Source organism: Eubalaena glacialis, chromosome 2 (genome assembly GCF_028564815.1).
Source record: "Eubalaena glacialis isolate mEubGla1 chromosome 2, mEubGla1.1.hap2.+ XY, whole genome shotgun sequence".
Classification (NCBI taxonomy): Eukaryota; Metazoa; Chordata; class Mammalia; order Artiodactyla; family Balaenidae; genus Eubalaena; species Eubalaena glacialis.
Window position 1 is genome coordinate 107,166,855 of NC_083717.1, and position 17,333 is coordinate 107,184,187.

General features: G+C 41.3%; 1 protein-coding gene across 4 annotated transcripts in view; it reads left to right on the forward strand.

Moving 5' to 3' along the window:
* Positions 1–3,008: 3,008 nt before the first annotated feature.
* FRMD5 (FERM domain containing 5) overlaps positions 3,009–17,333 on the forward strand; it is a 350,784-nt gene continuing 336,459 nt past the window's right edge. For all 4 annotated transcript variants that reach the window (XM_061182209.1, XM_061182207.1, XM_061182210.1 and 1 more), the window contains exon 1: positions 3,009–3,110. In XM_061182209.1, coding sequence (XP_061038192.1) covers positions 3,009–3,110 — 102 coding nt within the window. The remainder of the gene's footprint in view (positions 3,111–17,333) is intronic.

Sequence of the window (17,333 nt, forward strand, 5' to 3'; positions counted from 1 at the left end):
CACCTGGGACAGAAAATAGGACTTTGAAAGTGGACCTTTAACTGGGTGAGGAGAGTTGTTTTCTTCTCTGAGCTTTACAGTGGTTGGGCCTGGATGCTCAAGACATGGTTAGGGGAACTCTTGATTGAGAGAGGAGATGTATGGACCCAGACATATGGACCCAGGCTGGAAACTCAACAATAAGGCAGGCCTGATCTAGTCTATAAGGGCTTTGAGAGTAGCCATGTCATTCTTATGTTTGTGATGTCCTGGGGAAGAGAGGGCACTGCCCCTTCCTGCCAAATTCCAAGGCAATGCTGAAGATTGCATTGGCTGGAGAGAGCTCAGTGTCCCAGAACATCAGGGTATGGGACATCTGAAGCAGAGGCAGGAATAGTTCAGTTATTTCAGGAATATGTGGGTGACAGCACCTCTCCTGGGGACTCCTCCATAGTAGAGAAGGGAGGGAAACTCTAAAGGGGGCTGGCTGACATCCTGATAATTTGGAAGATGGGAACTCAGAAGTATTGTAGTTGGGTTTTTTTTGGGGGGGGGATTTTATTTTAAATATGACCTCCTTTATAGTCAAAAACTTGAATGCTATGACACTCTGATTCTCAAGGGCATATGAGGCCTTTTATTGAACAAATCCTTTCCATCTTGGGCATCCTGTTCATTAGACTTGAGAAAACCAAAGGTAAACAAAGTATTCCTCCATTTGATTTTATATGAACCCTTTCTTTTTAGTTCCCCTTAGGCCTCTGTTCTCAAGTCTTACTGTAGAGGCATACAAGAAACCAGAAACTGATGGATTCTTGCTTTTCTTCCATTATTTGTCCATCCTCTGTTTTCTTTACAAAGTGTTCTGTTTCAGAGAGTAAGGGAGAGTTTTAAGTTTTTTCTGGATATTATGCATAAGCATGGATGAGTATCTGACTGGTCTTTCAATGAGGAGAACACCTAAGCTGACATGATTTTCTTAGGCTGAGCAGGAATGTTACTTGATGCATTGGCAAAGCAGCCACAATCTTATCCCTGTTGATTGTATTTATGGTCATACTTTGAAAAAAGGCTGCATTCAGTTCTGTAGAACTTTTCTGGATTCATGGTGCTTTGTCTTTTTATTCTGACAGCTGATTATTTGCATAACTTGTTAAAGAGGCCTCCCTATCATCACATTACTGGCTTTCCTCTAGCTTTTTGGATATTTTTTCTTGCTCTCTTAGATTTTACATCAAATAGCAACTTTTCCTTCAACAAAAGTTCTGCCTGTCTGAAATCTTTCATCATCTTCTCCCAACTACACAACAAAGCTGAACTCTGTAGAATATCACTTTGACACATTAATAATTGTACTTGTCTCTAAGACCTTCCTGAAATTCTCTTAGTTTCTTCTCTTGGGGTTTAGATGCTGTACAATATCTATCAATTCCATTTACTTCATTTAAAAAGCATTTATTGAGTATTATGTTGCAGGCACCAGGCTACCTGCTGGAGCTACGAAATAGAGGAGCTCACATCTGGTTTTGTGGCTAGAATACTTGGCTCACTGCTTCTAGTTTCTAAACTAATTCATCCAGGATTGCACTGAGAAGAAGAAACTCCTCTTATGGCTCCTGAATGCCATAAGGGAGAACGTAACTAATGAGGAGAGCAATCCAGGTTACTGAGGTGATAAGCAATCCAAGATACAAAGGGGAGCAGGGTGGGTCACATGCAAAAAAAAAGGATAAATTCTGGAGTCCAAAGACACTAGGGAAGGAGCATACTTTAATGGTCGGGCTTTTTTTCTCGGTTAACATTGGGTTTTATTTTTGTTATGTTATACCTACAAACAACAGTGTAAATGAAAATAACAGGAAATTATGTGTATTTCATTATTTTCAATTAATATATTTATTACAGCATTAACGTTCTTTGTTGATTTGATCCTTTTGTAACATTTCCTTCCATCAAAATTTTTTGAGGGAGAATACTGTCTCTTAGTGAAATTTTTATAAAGAACATGAAGTCTTTAGATATGAGGTCAGAGAAGGCAGGAGACAATTTTTTTTTCTTTGTGATGTATACCTCCTTACATACTCTGGCGTTTTGTTGAGGAAGTATGAAGACACGATAATTCTAGTTCTAAAGGTGTAAGGAAAGAATTGATCGTTTCCTCTGTATTATACCGGCTGAAGGCGCACGTCTCAGTCTCTTCCTTTTGTCTTCTGAAAATAAAAGGAAGGAGGCAAAGGGTGTTTGAGTGGGGGGTTTTCTAGGGGTTAAACCCTTAAGTTTTCCTTAAGTAGCTCCTGTAAAACAGATGTTCTCCAAAATAAGAGGGGTGGAGCAGAGGAGACCGTCGGGCTGCCTTGGGATACAGCGCAGGTGGGGGCAGCCGCCTGGTCCAGAGCCGAAGGTGCTTGCATTCTGCAGGTGCAGGGATTGTGAGCTCTCACCGCTCCGGCTCCCGAGAGGCGAGAACCGAGGCGTTGCAGAGTGTGGGACTTGGCCCCTGAAGCAGAGGCCAAATGTATTCCAAACAGCTGACATTGATCGAGCCGGGTGCCCACACCTGGCGCGGGGGCGGGGAAGTAGCATCTACAGGAACCGCAGGGAGAAAAGGAGCCCCTCGTTTGGGACGCCAGAGGGCTGGTCCGGCTTGGCTCGGTCCGACTGCTTTCCCGTGATTGCTTCCCCAGCTTGTCCATCATCGCAGTGACCTATTTCTATTGGCTCTACTGTCTGCCACTCGGTTCCGCCGCGCTGACCTCCATTGGGCCCCTTCGGCCGAGGCCCCGCCCCACGAGCAGGACACGGGCAGTGGGGCGCGGAGGAAAGAGAGCCGGGTGCTTGTTCTGGGCTGTGGGGAGGCGGTGGCGGAGAAGGAGGAGGAGCTGGGTCAGCAGGAGGCAGCGGCGGCGTCCGTGCTGGGGTGATGGTGCAGGTGCTTGGGGTCGGTGCGGAGCTGCCCGGCTGAGGGGCGCCTGGTCCGGGGTCCGCAGCGCCGCCGCGTCTCTCCCGGCGGCGGGCGGGCGGGCGGGAAGATGCTGAGCAGGTTGATGAGCGGCAGCAGCAGGAGCCTGGAGCGCGAGTACAGCTGCACCGTGCGGCTGCTGGACGACAGCGAGTACACCTGCACCATCCAGGTCAGTGCCGCGCCGCCCCGCCCGCGGGACGCCCTCGTCCCCCGAGTCTGGCCAACTTGGCCCGCGCCCGCGCGTCGCTCCAGACCCCAGCGCTTTGTCCACCCCTGGTTGCGGCGGACAGCCCCGGTGCAGGGCGCCTCTGCCTGAGCCCCAGTCCGGGGCTGGGCACTCGGAGCTCGGCGCTGCTGAGAGGCGAGTCCTCGCGTCCTGGACCCCCACCTCGTCCCCTGCCCTCTCCTGAGGTGAGGACGCTCTATCCTGGCTCCTCGAACCCGCCGGTGTGGGGAGCACCTTCCTCGGGCGTCGGGAGGGAGGCTCTTTCCCCGGCCGCCCCGTCGTGGGGCGCAGGCTTTGACTCTCCGGCCCGGCAAGGACGGCTGGCGGCTTTTCTTACATCTCTTTGGCTGGAAGGATAATGGTGTATGCCATAATTTGCTCCCCCCGCCCAGCATTTGTGAGTCAGAGCTCTCAGAAGGTAGAATTGAACGCGTAGCCCATGCAGAGTGGCCTATTGAAGGGAGACCAGCCCTCCGGGCTTTAAAGACTTAGGCCCCCCTCTGCCCTTTCGCTCCCCAAATCTTATTCAGTTGGGCAATTCTGGGGGGCGTGAGGTAAAGATTTAGCAACAAGTCCCAGCGATTTGAGGATTGGCGTTGGTGAGAATCGGCGACTTACAAAAAAACGCCAACAATACGATAAGGCTGCACAGCATTTCTTCAGAACCTGGTATTTTTGAAGGGATTTTTACAACCTCTCGTTGTGTGGCACGTCAGGAGTAGTAGTCTTTCCCAGGAATGCAGTCACAGCCCTCTTCCTCCTTTATAAAGTAAGAGGTAGAAAACATTAACAATGCTCCGGTGTTTAGTTCACCAGCCAGGAGGATCCTGCGCTCACTGCCGAAAACTGCTTTCTGGAGAAGCAAATTGAGCTGGACCCGGAGGGTCTCACCTGATCCCTTGCCTTTGCAGCAAGAAACCCGAGAGGGCTTCTAACCTCAGATGTAGCAGACAAAAACTGTCGGCCGGGGTCCTACTCTCTTTGTCTCTTTCCCCGTCCCCCTCCCCCATTAATTTTTTTCGCTGACAATGCCCAATAGTGGAAAATAGCGGTAGGTGAGAAAGACGCTGGGTAGTATATGAGAGCAGCTGCTCTCTGCTGACTCCGTGCTCAGGTCAACCTTCTCTCCACTTTCCTTATTCTCCCACCTCCAAAACCAGCTCTGGGCATGAGTGCTGACTGCTGCCAAAGATCTATGAGGGTAGAGAAAGAGAACAAAATCTCTTTTTCAGGCCACTTAAATACAGATTAAGCAGTCATAAAGATGCTAGCCATCAAGTGAAAGGATTTTTGTAGTTGAATATGATATAGAGATTGTTGTGTATTATTTCCTTACTGAATGAGTGTCATGCTGCTTTTTGTTTCTATTGTATCTTTATGTGTCATGTACAGTTTTTTTTGTTTTTTGGTGGAGGGCTCGGAGAAAACATGGATTGAGTAGACATCCTTACCATTTGAATACATTGTGCAGAGCTTTTAAAGTCTTTATTCTTTTGTTTTAAAATTTAAAGCATTTACACAATAGCATATCAGGGGCAGTGTGAGATTTAGACTTCATGAGTCCTAAAAATACTTTTGGGGTATATGGTGAAATAAAATTTCTGGGACAGATCATTAACTTTTGCCAAGATATAAAGTACAAATGAAACAATTCATGTCACCTCTCCATTTAGTGATAACCTTGTGGTTTTAAGGTATCACAGCAAGGCAACTAGTTATTTTTCCCAGATAGTGGAAAACCCAGTTGGCTTATTGGTATTATACTTGTGGGTGGTTACTGTTGAGAAAAATATTTTTAAGTTGAGCAGGACTTATTGGATTTATGCTTGCTATATGCTACTATGGTTGTATGTATTTTCCTGCTGGTCTTATTTTACATTATTACAATTTAATATGTTATAAAAATTTAGGCCACTTAAAAAAATTAAGCTTGGTGTAATATGACCATACTGTAGTAAGTGTTCACTATATAGATATGTTAATGATTGTGCATTGTGATTCTTGCATGAACACAGGAATTCTAAAGTATATGTAATATTGTCATTCTTTGGCACTACTATTGTGAATTGCTTTTGTTTTTACCCATGTGAGGAAATGTGGAAGATAAGACAATATTTTATGTGAAATTAATATTTTGTGCATACACCTTTTTTTGAGCATTAGAGATTGAGCTTTTCTTAGCAACTTTTCCCTCTTGTATATTTCTATTGTGTGTGTGGGGGGGGGGGGAGAGAGAGAGAGAGAGGGAGAGCTAGCACATATGCGCTTATTTGTCGGACACTGGGCACAGGGTCTTTTAAATCAGTATGTGAGCTACTTATTGGGTTAAAGCACTATTTACAACATTTAGGAATTGCAGTACTGTATATTAAAAAAACTGGTGATAATTTGACCTCCTTTTCCTAAAAGTATTGTATGGCATATTTTTCTTTAAATAAGGTATTTATTTTAGAAAAATTTCAGTGCTTCTTGAGATCATCAGAGACCACTTAGGGTATTACAGAATCAGAAATGTATCACTGGGTTAGAGTCATAATAGCTACATTTGGTAAATTTCAGTTGTAGGAAATTCTGTCAAAGTGTTGGTCTAGCCTTTCATATTGCAGCAGTTATACTGATCTGGCATTTGGGATGTGATTATTAAGGTAATGAAAATGCCTTATATCTTCTCAATGAAGGTTGCCACAGTTACCAGACTATTTTATTCTTTCTGATATGCACATGTAGTTGTAGACCATGAGAAATGAAAGTATACATAGGAGGGTTGTAGTATAATTGCTCCCCTGTGAAGAACATTGTTAACAGCTCCCTGCCAGTTTTGAAGGTCATTGCCTCATAAATGCAGATCTGGTCCATATTTTTCACACATCTGTTTCATTTAAGCACATATTTATTTACTTATCACATTTACTACCTTACTTTGTTATTTTATTTGGGAGAAAATAGGAAAAATGAAAAGGCTACCTACTATCTTTGAACTCTCCGAATGGAGTCATTTAGGTGCTTAGGCGTGTAATATCTAAAGAATAGATTTTTAACTATCTTTCAGGTTATAACAACTTATAAAATATTAAGAATATATTGCAGAAATGCCAGTAGAAATATGTATTGAAAAATATATATTGCCAAATGAGAATATTAATCACTTTTTTTTGGTTATTGCTGAAAAGTAAAGCTACCCTAGAAATGAATTTGATTTTACTGGGAACACATTAAAATAACAACTGATTAAGCAGCTAGGTTAGATTAGTTTTTGCAGTTAAATAAGGTACAACCATAAATGGAATGTGTGTGCAGAGGCAGTTCTAAAGTGGAACCAAGATGTGGATTTGATTGTGGCTCAGCCATTTAGTAACTGTGGGACATGGAGTAAGGGAGAGAATATTGAGGGAGAGAACAAATGTATTGATCCTTGCACCTGCCAGGCACTTCGCCTGTATTATTATCTCATTTACCTCACATCAGTGTTATGGATTGATTTTATACCCATTGTACCAGCTAAAGAAAGTGGGATTGTGGATTGGTGGGAGAGCCTATATTTGTTGAATGGCTAACTATGTACTAGGCTTTGTGCTAGGTGCTTTGCTTATACCTTACATCAGCCGTTGAGAGGTAGGTGGTATTATCCTCATTTTACAGATGAAAGATAGTCCCAGATGAAGGAACTTGCTCAAAGCTAGTAGGTGGCTGTACTGTATTTAAACCCCACCCCTTTTGTCTCTAAATCCCACCTTTGTTCCCTCTATCCATTCTGACTCCTTAAGTTACTTCACCTGTCTCTACCTTAATTTCCTTGTCTATAAAATGGAAATTTAATACTTATTTCGCAGTAAAGAGAAAGTTATTTGGCGATATCACTACAAATAATAAGGAACATTTAAATACTCTAATATACTGTACTTACATTGTGCCTTATTCTATTCAGTTCAGAAATAGAATTGAGAAATGTTTTACTTTTTTATAAAAATAATTGAACTTAAGCTGTAAGTCCCCATAAAATGATTTCTGATTAATTTCAGTAAAATTGTGAAATCCAAGACTGGCATAACTGAAATCTTTATTAGAACTCTTCTTTAAAATCAAGAGTTCAGGTTTGCTTTCCTTCTATTCTACCAAGTCTTTGGCTTTAGAGAGGCATTTATTGCTTGGACCGTGGTTTGTCTTTTCTAAGAACTTCTGCTTCTTGGTAAGTGGAATCCTTGGTTTCATTAATGCAAAAAGGATGTTCTTAGAGAATTAGTATAATTTTATTCACAGAGAAAAACACAAGGCTGTTGTATTTTCATGAATATTGGTTTTTAAAAACTTTATTTTAAAAAGTAATTATGCTGTCTCAGGATCTCTGTTACAATAGCAAGTCAGTTAGAATCTAATTCTTAAAACTAAGTTCCAAAATTAGCCTTCTAGGATCCTAAAAGCACTAGTATTCTGTTTCTTAATTTGTATATTAAAACATTTATTGTATAAAACTAATGCAAATCAGTCTTTTCAGTACAGAAGGTAAATTCTAGATGTGTATTTATGCTTTCATTCTTTTTCTTTTTGAAGAAGTCCTGTTTAAGAAGTGTCAGTGACATCCAAGAGAAACCTAGACGCAATCACTACAGCAGATTTTACTCAAGGGTATTTGTATGAATTTGCATTCTGTTAAATGCTTGGAATGAATATGCTAGATGAGGCAATTCAACATAGTGTACAGAGCATGTGATTTTGAGTCCTCTGTTTATACATTGTCCAGAGACTCGTGTATCACGTCTGTGATATTAATATCATATTTAAAAAAGGAAATGTTTGCCAAAATAAAATCAGACAACCTGAAGGCAAAAAACAGTCATTTTTCATATGCTTGTAGTGGTTTATGTATAATTCTTAAAATGTGTAATCCAAAATAAGTAGCAAGGCATTAGCTTTAGAGGCAATTTACCAATGATATAATAATTACTATATTAAAATATTTTGGATTATTTTAAGAACTTTATTTTCTGATAGATTATACTTTAGAATTTATAAAGGAGAGAGTAAGAGGAAGCTATAAATCTTAAACCCTAAGAACTACAGCACCTAGTTCAGTGCCTTACATAGTTCAGCAAATATTTTTTCTGATTTGTTTGTGCTACATGATTGCTGTGTTAACTACAACACTTTAAAATTTCTTCTGCCTGAAAACAATAAACATTTTGTAACTATTGTATAACCCTTTTTGTAGTTTCATCCCATCCCATTTCAAACCATTTTGCTGTGTAGCCCCTCTCTCTGGTGAGAAGTACAGTATGTAAATGTGGTATTTTATGAAACCTGCTAACTTTTTGCAGTTATCCTTTGTTGAATTAGTGGAGCTTCAGCCCACAGTGCCTATGATTTTTTTCGTTTGTCTGTTAGGATTTCAAGCCTTTCAGGTGTCCTCACTTCCCCCATCTCTGCAGGTTTAGAAGGCTTACAGCAAGTGAATCCTGTGTAGTACAGGGCTTCATGGAGCGTTGGAGGTCTGGCAAAATTAGGGTATTGAGCATACGGTTCACCACAGCCACAGAACCCTCCTGCACTCCTTTCCTCCAAGTCAGTACTACATAAAGCAGCCTACTCACAGCCTCATTTTCTAACCTGTTGTCTGGACAGGAAGTGAACCATGCTTCCCAATCTGTTTCTAATTATGTCTATTTTATTTTATTATTTTTTAAAATAAATTTATTTATTTATTTGTTTTTATTTTTGGCTGTGTTGGGTCTTCATTGCTGTGCTTGGGCTTTCTCTAGCTGTGGAGAGCGGGGGCTACTCTTCGTTGTGGTGCACAGGCTTCTTATTGCGGTGGCTTCTCTTGTTGTGGCTCACGGGCTCTAGGTGCACGGGCTTCAGTAGTTGTGGCTCGCGGGCTCTAGAGTGCAGGCTCAGTAATTGTGGCTCACGGGCTCTAGGCGCGGGGGCTTCAGTAGTTGTGGCTCACGGGCTTAGTTGCTCCACGGCGTGTGGGATCTTCCCGGGCCAGGGATTGAACCTGTGTCCCCTGCATTGGCAGATGGATTCTTTCTTTCTTTTTTTTAAACATCTTTATTGGAGTATAATTGCTTTACAATGGTGTGTTAGTTTCTGCTGTATAACAAAGTGAATCAGCTATACATATACATATATCCCCATATCCCCTCCCTCTTGCGTCTCTCTCCCACCCTCCCTATCCCACCCCTCTAGTGGTCACAAATCATGGCAGGTGGATTCTTAACCACTGTGCCACCAGGGAAGCCATATGTCTATTTTAAGTTGAATTCATCTTCTCTCTGATAGCCTCATCTGTAACTTTCTGTTGGACTCTGCAGATCCTGTTTCTTGGAGCAGCCTCCTGTGGGTCACTGTTCCTCAGCTGTGCCTAGCCAGAGCTTCTACAAGAGATGTGAATATCATGGAGGATTGGCAACAAGCTTATAGCTTCTGTATCTCACCTACATGGTGCTCAGGGAGGAGGGTGCTGCTCTCCAGGAGGCCCAGTGGCAGTTGTTGCCCCTTTGTTTTATGGCCTTGATCCTTGGGGCTCAAGCCAACCACCTGAATGGTCTTCTTATGCAGCTGAGAAATTTGGAGAGTACTGAAGCATCTCCATCCTATGCTGTACAGTGAGTGGTATTTCCCCTAAGAAAGCAAAACACCTTGTCATACGTCCATCCTAGCCATTGAAGCAGGCCTTCTGTTCCTTTAAGACCCTAGGCCCTGGTGGCCAATATAACCTTTTTGAAGCTTTTACAAACATTTTACATATAGTAGAGCCAAAGATAGACTAGGGAGAGCAGTTTCTCTGGGAGGATGATCCCCAGATTTAAATTATGGACCTCTTGCCTCCCAAGGCCATCACGTGACGCTCATTACTGTTGTCAATATTTTGAACAAGATAGGCCCCTGTATTGGTCTTTCACCAATTATAATTACTGTACTGTTTCTAAGGATGGTGTTTTACTCTGTGGTCTTTCCAGCTTAATTGCATCATATCCTAGATTTGGAAGGTAGGAACTTGTAAGGAATCTTAGGATCAAATTCTCTAGGCTTTTGCTTGCTACTGTCAGAGTAAACATCAACTTGTGTGAATCAAGTCCTCTAAGGAGATCCTTCCGTGCCATGCTCATACAGGCAAAATAATTGGGCCACATGCTTGGCAACCACTGAGTTTGTGTACAATAGCTCCATTCACTTGTCTACAGAAAACACCCCTTTGACAGTGATTATAGCTTTCATCCCCCTCCTCTACTTCTGACTCCCTGCATTACCATGACCTCATCTGTTGGTCTGTATTTAGAGGCACTCTGGACCACTCCAGAAATGCTTTAGGACTTGTTCTTGTATGTTAAAGATCATTTCAAGTTAGGCAACCACTGCCCACCAGGGGAAGCCATTCAGGATCAGGACCAAACCTAGCTATTCTTATGCCTTATTTGAGCCATCTTACTGTGTCACAACTCAGGGGTTTTCTTCCTTTTGTAGAAATTGTGAACCTTGTTAAAAGCTAGGAGAATAGAGTGGGTGGGTTAAACCTTCTCAGTGGTTTAAAAGTGTGGTTCCTGGATGAGCAGCATTAGTTTCACCTGGGTACTCGTTAGAAATGCAGTTTCTGGTCCCCACTGCAGACCTAGCAAATCAGGAAGTTGGGGCCTGGAACTCATCAGTTTAAGTCTTTCAGCTGAGTCTTATGCTTGCTGAGGTTTGAGAATAGCTACTACTTGGTCACACAGATATTTAGTAGATAACATTGATGAGTATTGTTGATTGACTGGATATAAAAAATGAGGGAGAAGGAGAAGCCAAGAGTGAATCTCATATTTCTAACTTTTGATTTATTTCTGAATGGCCTTAACTGATTCTCTACCCTTAAAAGGTAAAAAGTTATTTGCAGATATGCATATCTGTCTTCAAGTGGGCAGGATTCTAAAGATGGTTCATAATTCCAATTTGATGCTCTTATATTTATTGGTTAGTTTTATTTTTTGTCTTTCCTGACCTACAAACAATATGATTATTTCATATTTGTATACTGTTTTTCAAAGAAATCTTCACAACTTAAAGCACTGGGGGGATAGGAGGAGTAAAGCTCCCTGTCGTCCAAGGACTTACAACCTAGAGAGGGATTATAAACATGTAAATAACAAACTATAAAACATCACAGAATTCAGGGCTAGGACAAGGTGATATGCTGTGGCAGTGCACATGTGGGGGACTTGAAATTAAATATTTCTCAAAGGAGGTGAGATTTGAACTAGGTCATGAAAGATTGCCAAAAGCAGAAAATGGGCTGTGCGGATGGGTAAAGGGCATTCCAGGCTAAGGTAACAGCAGGTTACTTCTAGGTAGAAAAGCTAAAAATGTAAAGCCAAGTATACTTAGTCTTTTCTTTACTATGTTGATTTGACTTACTCTGGTACAGTTGAGTCAAACGACAGAAATCTACTTGCCTAGGAAAAATTACTGTCAGAAAATTTCAATCATTCTTGACGCGCTCAGAGGAATCAGTCTAAACTAAAAATAAATGCATAAAGCTGGCAATGAATTAAATCTAATTCCAAAACTGTGTAACACAAATTAAGATTCTTCACAAAGCAATGGCATCATATAAAGAAAAAGTAGATTGGGATATCAATCTTAATTCTGTGACTGCAGCAACTAAGTATGAATTTTATTTTCAAGAGACGTCATGTCTGGCATCAGTTTAGTTATCTGACAAAAAAAGAGAGTATCAAATTCCAACATTCAGCTGTTGTTTGAAAATCCTTTGACTGATAACAGTGTAGCCTAGATTGTGCATTAACAGTTAGGAAATGTAACCCATGGAGCCCTAAAAGGCACTTTTCAGCATCTCTATTCCCAAACCTAAGTGGCCACCCAAAATAGCTTTTCTGGAGGACAGAGGAGTGCTTCCCTGGATTCTCCTGTGAGCCGCTGCCTGCTGGCTCCAAAGTTCCCAGCCCTACACAGGGTGCACTTTTAGCACTCAACACAGTGCCAGGCTGGAGCTTTGGGGATGGGAACCTCCAAGAAAGCACTGTTTGGCATTTGGGCAATCAGTGTTCGGCAGAATGCCAATGCTAATAGGTTATTTTGCTCTGGAAGAGGAGAATAAGGAAGGATAGTCTAAAGACTGATGAATAGGGGAATGACTGACAATACAAGCACTCCATTTTGTTGGCAAGTTTAAGGAGGCTTGCTGTGAAATGGTATTATGGGAGCCAGTTAAATTAGCAAAGGCCCACAGGCCCAAGGCCTGAAAGAAATAGTGGTACCTCAAAACAGCATGCCCTAGGGCACACTCAAATGTCTGGCCACTTTCATTGAATTTGTGGTAGGAAAAAGCCAAATCATTAGGAATCTTCTCAGTCTGGTACTCCATCCAGGCACTGCATAATCAGGCAAATTATCCCTTGCCTCTAGGCAGGTGCACAGCCTTATTTCTCTATAGCTTGATTTAACTCAAGGGCCTCTAGTCTGGATCCTAGCCTAATTCTGAGGACACCTAAGTGGAAGAGTTGGCTTCAGGAGTCCCAGAGGATTCCAGATACTCTAGTGAGTAGGTGCTACTAAGATTCTTGTTTTGTCAAACATGAGCCAAGCAGGTAAGAACATTGATCACAACACAAGGAAGCAGAATTAATCAATTCACCTAAGGATCTCAAGTACTTCTAGGGGATAGTTGAGGCTGGAGAAGGCATCCAGCCTGCCCTCTTTCAGATTTTTGCCTCTAGAAAAATCTAAAAGCCCCTGGAGTTATTACGGAATTGGAGGTTTTTGGTCCAGAGGACCTATGGACTGGCAATGATGCGTGGGATGTTATAAGACATGTTGAACCTACAATTTCACAGTATGCACTCATCTGTACAACAAAATATCCCATCAGCTCTTTGGGAGGCCACTCAGGAAATTTGGCTGTTGAGAGATAAAAATCTGATCAAAACAGAAGGTAGTTCCAGTACTACAGTGCAGCTTCTTCAATCTATGTCCAGTTTCAGGTTCTGGTACATGTGAAGTAGGTTAAAAACAAAAGTGAATGAGAGTTTGCTTGGTATAGCTGTAGGACATAAGTTACTGAGCTAACTATTGTAATGTCAGATTTTATAAGCAGAATAGCTAATCAACACTTTCTTTGCTTATTTTTAAATACACCTTGGATAATTTAGACAAGCTTGTTTAAATGAATACCCATAGTACAGAAAGCACATCTAGGAATTGTCTTCTAATAATTTTTATGGTAAAGGAGAACACATATTACCTGTATTCCAATTTTTGATTTTGGGTATACTAGACAGTCTGATTATTCTAAGGAGACAGATAGAATGCTATTATATTGTCTTGCTGCAAATTAGATCTTTTAGTGTGTCACTATAAAATATTATGGACTATTCCTACTAATAATGTTTCTCATATAAGATACCTTTAGCTTCTGGTCAAAAGAAAATGACAAAAGAAGTAGAAAAACTTTACTTTCTCTTCTTGGTTTCCACAATTTTATTTCCTACCATCTTTTCTGACATGATACCTCTTCTGTCCATCTCTTGTTATGTCCTCTGTTTTATGCTGATTTATACTTTGGGCCATTGATTTAATATAGTCTCTTATCACCACTTCTAATTGGCATCACTGCCAAGTTATACCTTTGCTTATGGTCAGATTCTTTGTGTGGTGGCCACACCTTGTGTTGGTGGGGGGAGGTGTTAAAAAAAGATACAATCGTAGTGTATGTATATATACACTGAGGCATAATGTGATCCATATCCTTTAATTTCATTATTTAACACAAAAGTGTTGTATATTTTAGTTAATTGGAATTTGAGACAATACAAACAAATGAAAGTCTGTATTGTATAAAATGGTATCTTGAGGCTGGGCTGAGTATTATATGTTTAGAGTTTTCTATTAACTTTTTTGCAGTTTTTTATACTTAATAGATTAATAGACCTAATGAGACTCTATGTCTACTGTGACTTCAGGTCTGGTTCTTAGGGACTGGTTGGACATGGTAGGGCTGCCCATGACCAGGAAAGTCTTTACCCTGGACAGCTAAAGTCAGTGAAACTGGATGGAGAGTTAAAATAGTTGACTAAAGGAAGAAACAAAAGATTAAAACCAGAGAAACAGTCGGGATAGAACAAGATGAGCCTTAAGCAGAAATATCTGGTCAGAATTTGGAGGGAGAATCTGGAGAAGAAAGTTGGGGATAATGAAAGAATATTGAAGATCTGTGGGTTGGCCAAAAAGTTCGTTCGGGTTTTTTCTGTAACCTCTTACGGAAAAACCCAAACGAACTTTTTGGCCAACCCGATATTATTTGTTGTTGCAGCTGAATGTGATAGAAGAGGCTTAATGGTTTAAAGGAGGCCTCTGGGCTTGGCCCCCATGTGGGGGTGATGTTTAAAATATTCAACAATCAATGAGTCATGGTGAATACCTACCTCACTGACCAAGACTCTGCCAGAGAGCACTGAAGTTGGGTCTAGCGCCCTCTGCTGCGCCAGACACTAAATATTTAGTGCTGAATCATGGGAGGTGGGGTTGGGGTTGGTCCCAGGGAAGAAGGGAGAAGCCTGTCAGGGCAGAGGCTATTTGCCAACTGATAGAGAGAGATTTCAACATTTTAATGACCGGCATGGTCTTATCGATAGCACACCAAGCTGAATTCACTCCTCACTCCCTCAGGCTTCTTCTGTTAGGTGGGATGAGATGGGAACGTCCAAGAGGCCACAAGAGCTCAGGTGTTTCTGAGGTAAGATAGGGATCTGGATGAGTTCAGTATTCCTCTTTGGACTCTAGCCTCAGTGATGGCAGGAATCAGAGCTCCTACCTTGCCTTCCCTGGCTCTCCATTTGTGCTTGCCAGATATGGGGTCCTAAAGGTCTAAGTTTTACCCTCCTGCGGAGTGGTGAACCAATTCCGACCTTTCTCATGCTTCCAAAATGCAACTCTGATCATTTTCTTTTTAAAATCCTTCAAGCTTTTCCCATTGCCTACTGGCTTACAGCCTTTCAGCTTGGCATAGGAGGTCTTCCATCATCTCTGCTGCCTCCTTTCCAGCCTTGTCTCCTATCATCCTCCATATGCATTTTCTCCTGCTGCATGAATCATCAGCCTCTCATTACCTCCTTATTCCAGGGTAGACTCACTCCCCAGTGTTGCTGGGCAGTGCGTTGGGGGACCTTATTGTAGCACTTACCACATTGAAATGTAAATGTTCACTCACATGTCTTCCTCTCACTAGACTGTGAACTGTTGGAAGGGCACAGATTATATCTTTGTACAGTTAGTAGGTAAGGTCTCATGTTGGGGCCCAGCAAATGTTGATAATAGATGTGCATGAATGAAAATGTTATCTCTGATAAAGGGGATTATTAATAATGCAACCGTAAGGTTACCTCTGACTTGAACTAAATAGATTTTTAAAAATGAACAGGAATTTCCCTGGTGGTGCAGTGGTTAAGAATCTGCCTGCCAACGCAGGGGACTCGGGGGTGAGCCCTGGTCCGGGAAGATCCCACCTGTGGCAGAGAGAAACTGAGCTCGTGCGCTGCAACTACTTAGCCTGTGCTCTGGAGCCCGTGAGCCACAATTGCTGAGCCCGCGTGCTGTAACTGCTGAAGCCTGTGGGCCTAGAGCCTGTGCTTCTCAACAAGAGAAGCCACCACAATGAGAAGCCCGTGCACCACAAAGAAGAGTAGCCCCCACTCGCCACAACTAGAGAAAGCCCGCACACAGCAATGAAGACCCAACGCAGCCAAAAATAAAATAAACAAATAAATTTATTTTAAAAAAAAAGAACATATCAGATTTTCCGGTCTTTAGAGATACGTTATGGTGACTTCAAAAGGTGGTGATTTAGTGGTGATGGTTGCACAACTCTAGGAATATACTAAAAACCTCTGAATTGTACACTTTAAAATGGTAATCTTATGTTGTGAATTTTATCTCAATTCACACGTCAATTTCTTGGTTTTGACAATGTACTGTAGTTATATAAGTCACCACTGGGGGAAGCTGGGCGAAGGACACATGCGACATCTTTAAACTATCTTTACAATTTTTCTCTTATTATAATAAAAAGTTTTAAAGAGTGATTAAATTAGTTTTCCTGAGCAAATATGTTTATTATTTAGTTAGGATTTATGGTTTAGGATGACTATAGAAAGTTTTCTTACTTGATTAGGATCCAGTTACTTTACAAAATTATGTAGGATTATTTATAAGTAGATAGATACATTTTGACATATGATACTTGAAAATACAGTAAGTTCAATTATATTCTAATAAGATAAATTAAGGGTTTAGAAATATCTCAGTAGTCTTTTTTGCATCCCTTTTTCCTATGATTTTCTGTTCCTCTCCTTATAATGTTTCCCTGACATAATTACAATTAAAATGAATGTACTGACAAATTATGCATATCATAACATGGTGCCATTCTTATGTGTTAGAGAGTTATGTAATGACCATATTATGTATCTTAATTGTAATATGTGTTAATTGATCCATTTAAAAATTTATTGAGTACTTAACTGTGTTTCTGGGCTCTGTGATAAGCACTTTATATGCATTCTTTCATTTAATCCTACCTCTTTAATAGAAAATATTATTGCCCCTAGTTACAGATGAGTACAATAAGGCTTAGAGATGTTAAATAGCTCCCCCAATGTTACACAGCTAGTCAGTGTGGGAGCTGGGATTTGAACGTAGGTCTCTGACCTCAGAGTTGTTCTTACACACTGCTCTGTGATGAAGCAGGCAGTATAGTCCAATGGGGAAAACATTTGAACATAGGTCTCTGACCTCAGAGTTGTTCTTACACACTGCTCTGTGATGAAGCAGGCAGTATAGTCCAATGGGGAAAACACTGATGTTGGGGAGTCAGGGGACCTGTGTTAAATGCCTGACTCTGACTGGTTAACTTTGAGGCCTTGAGCAGGTAACTTAAGCTTTAAGATGCAACTTAGCCTCTCATCTGCAAAATGAGGAGGCTCAAATAGAAGACCCCTCAAGTCTCTTTTAGCACAGACATTTGTCCATGGCTCAATAGTGTTTTTCTTTGTGTTCCCTCTGTGAAGAATATTCTTTATAAATGCAAATATTCCTTTTAAAGAAAGAGATGTCAAAAAAAGAGGTTGGTGACTGCTTCAGTCTATGATCTGGCCCTAGGCTTTGCAGAACACAAAATAT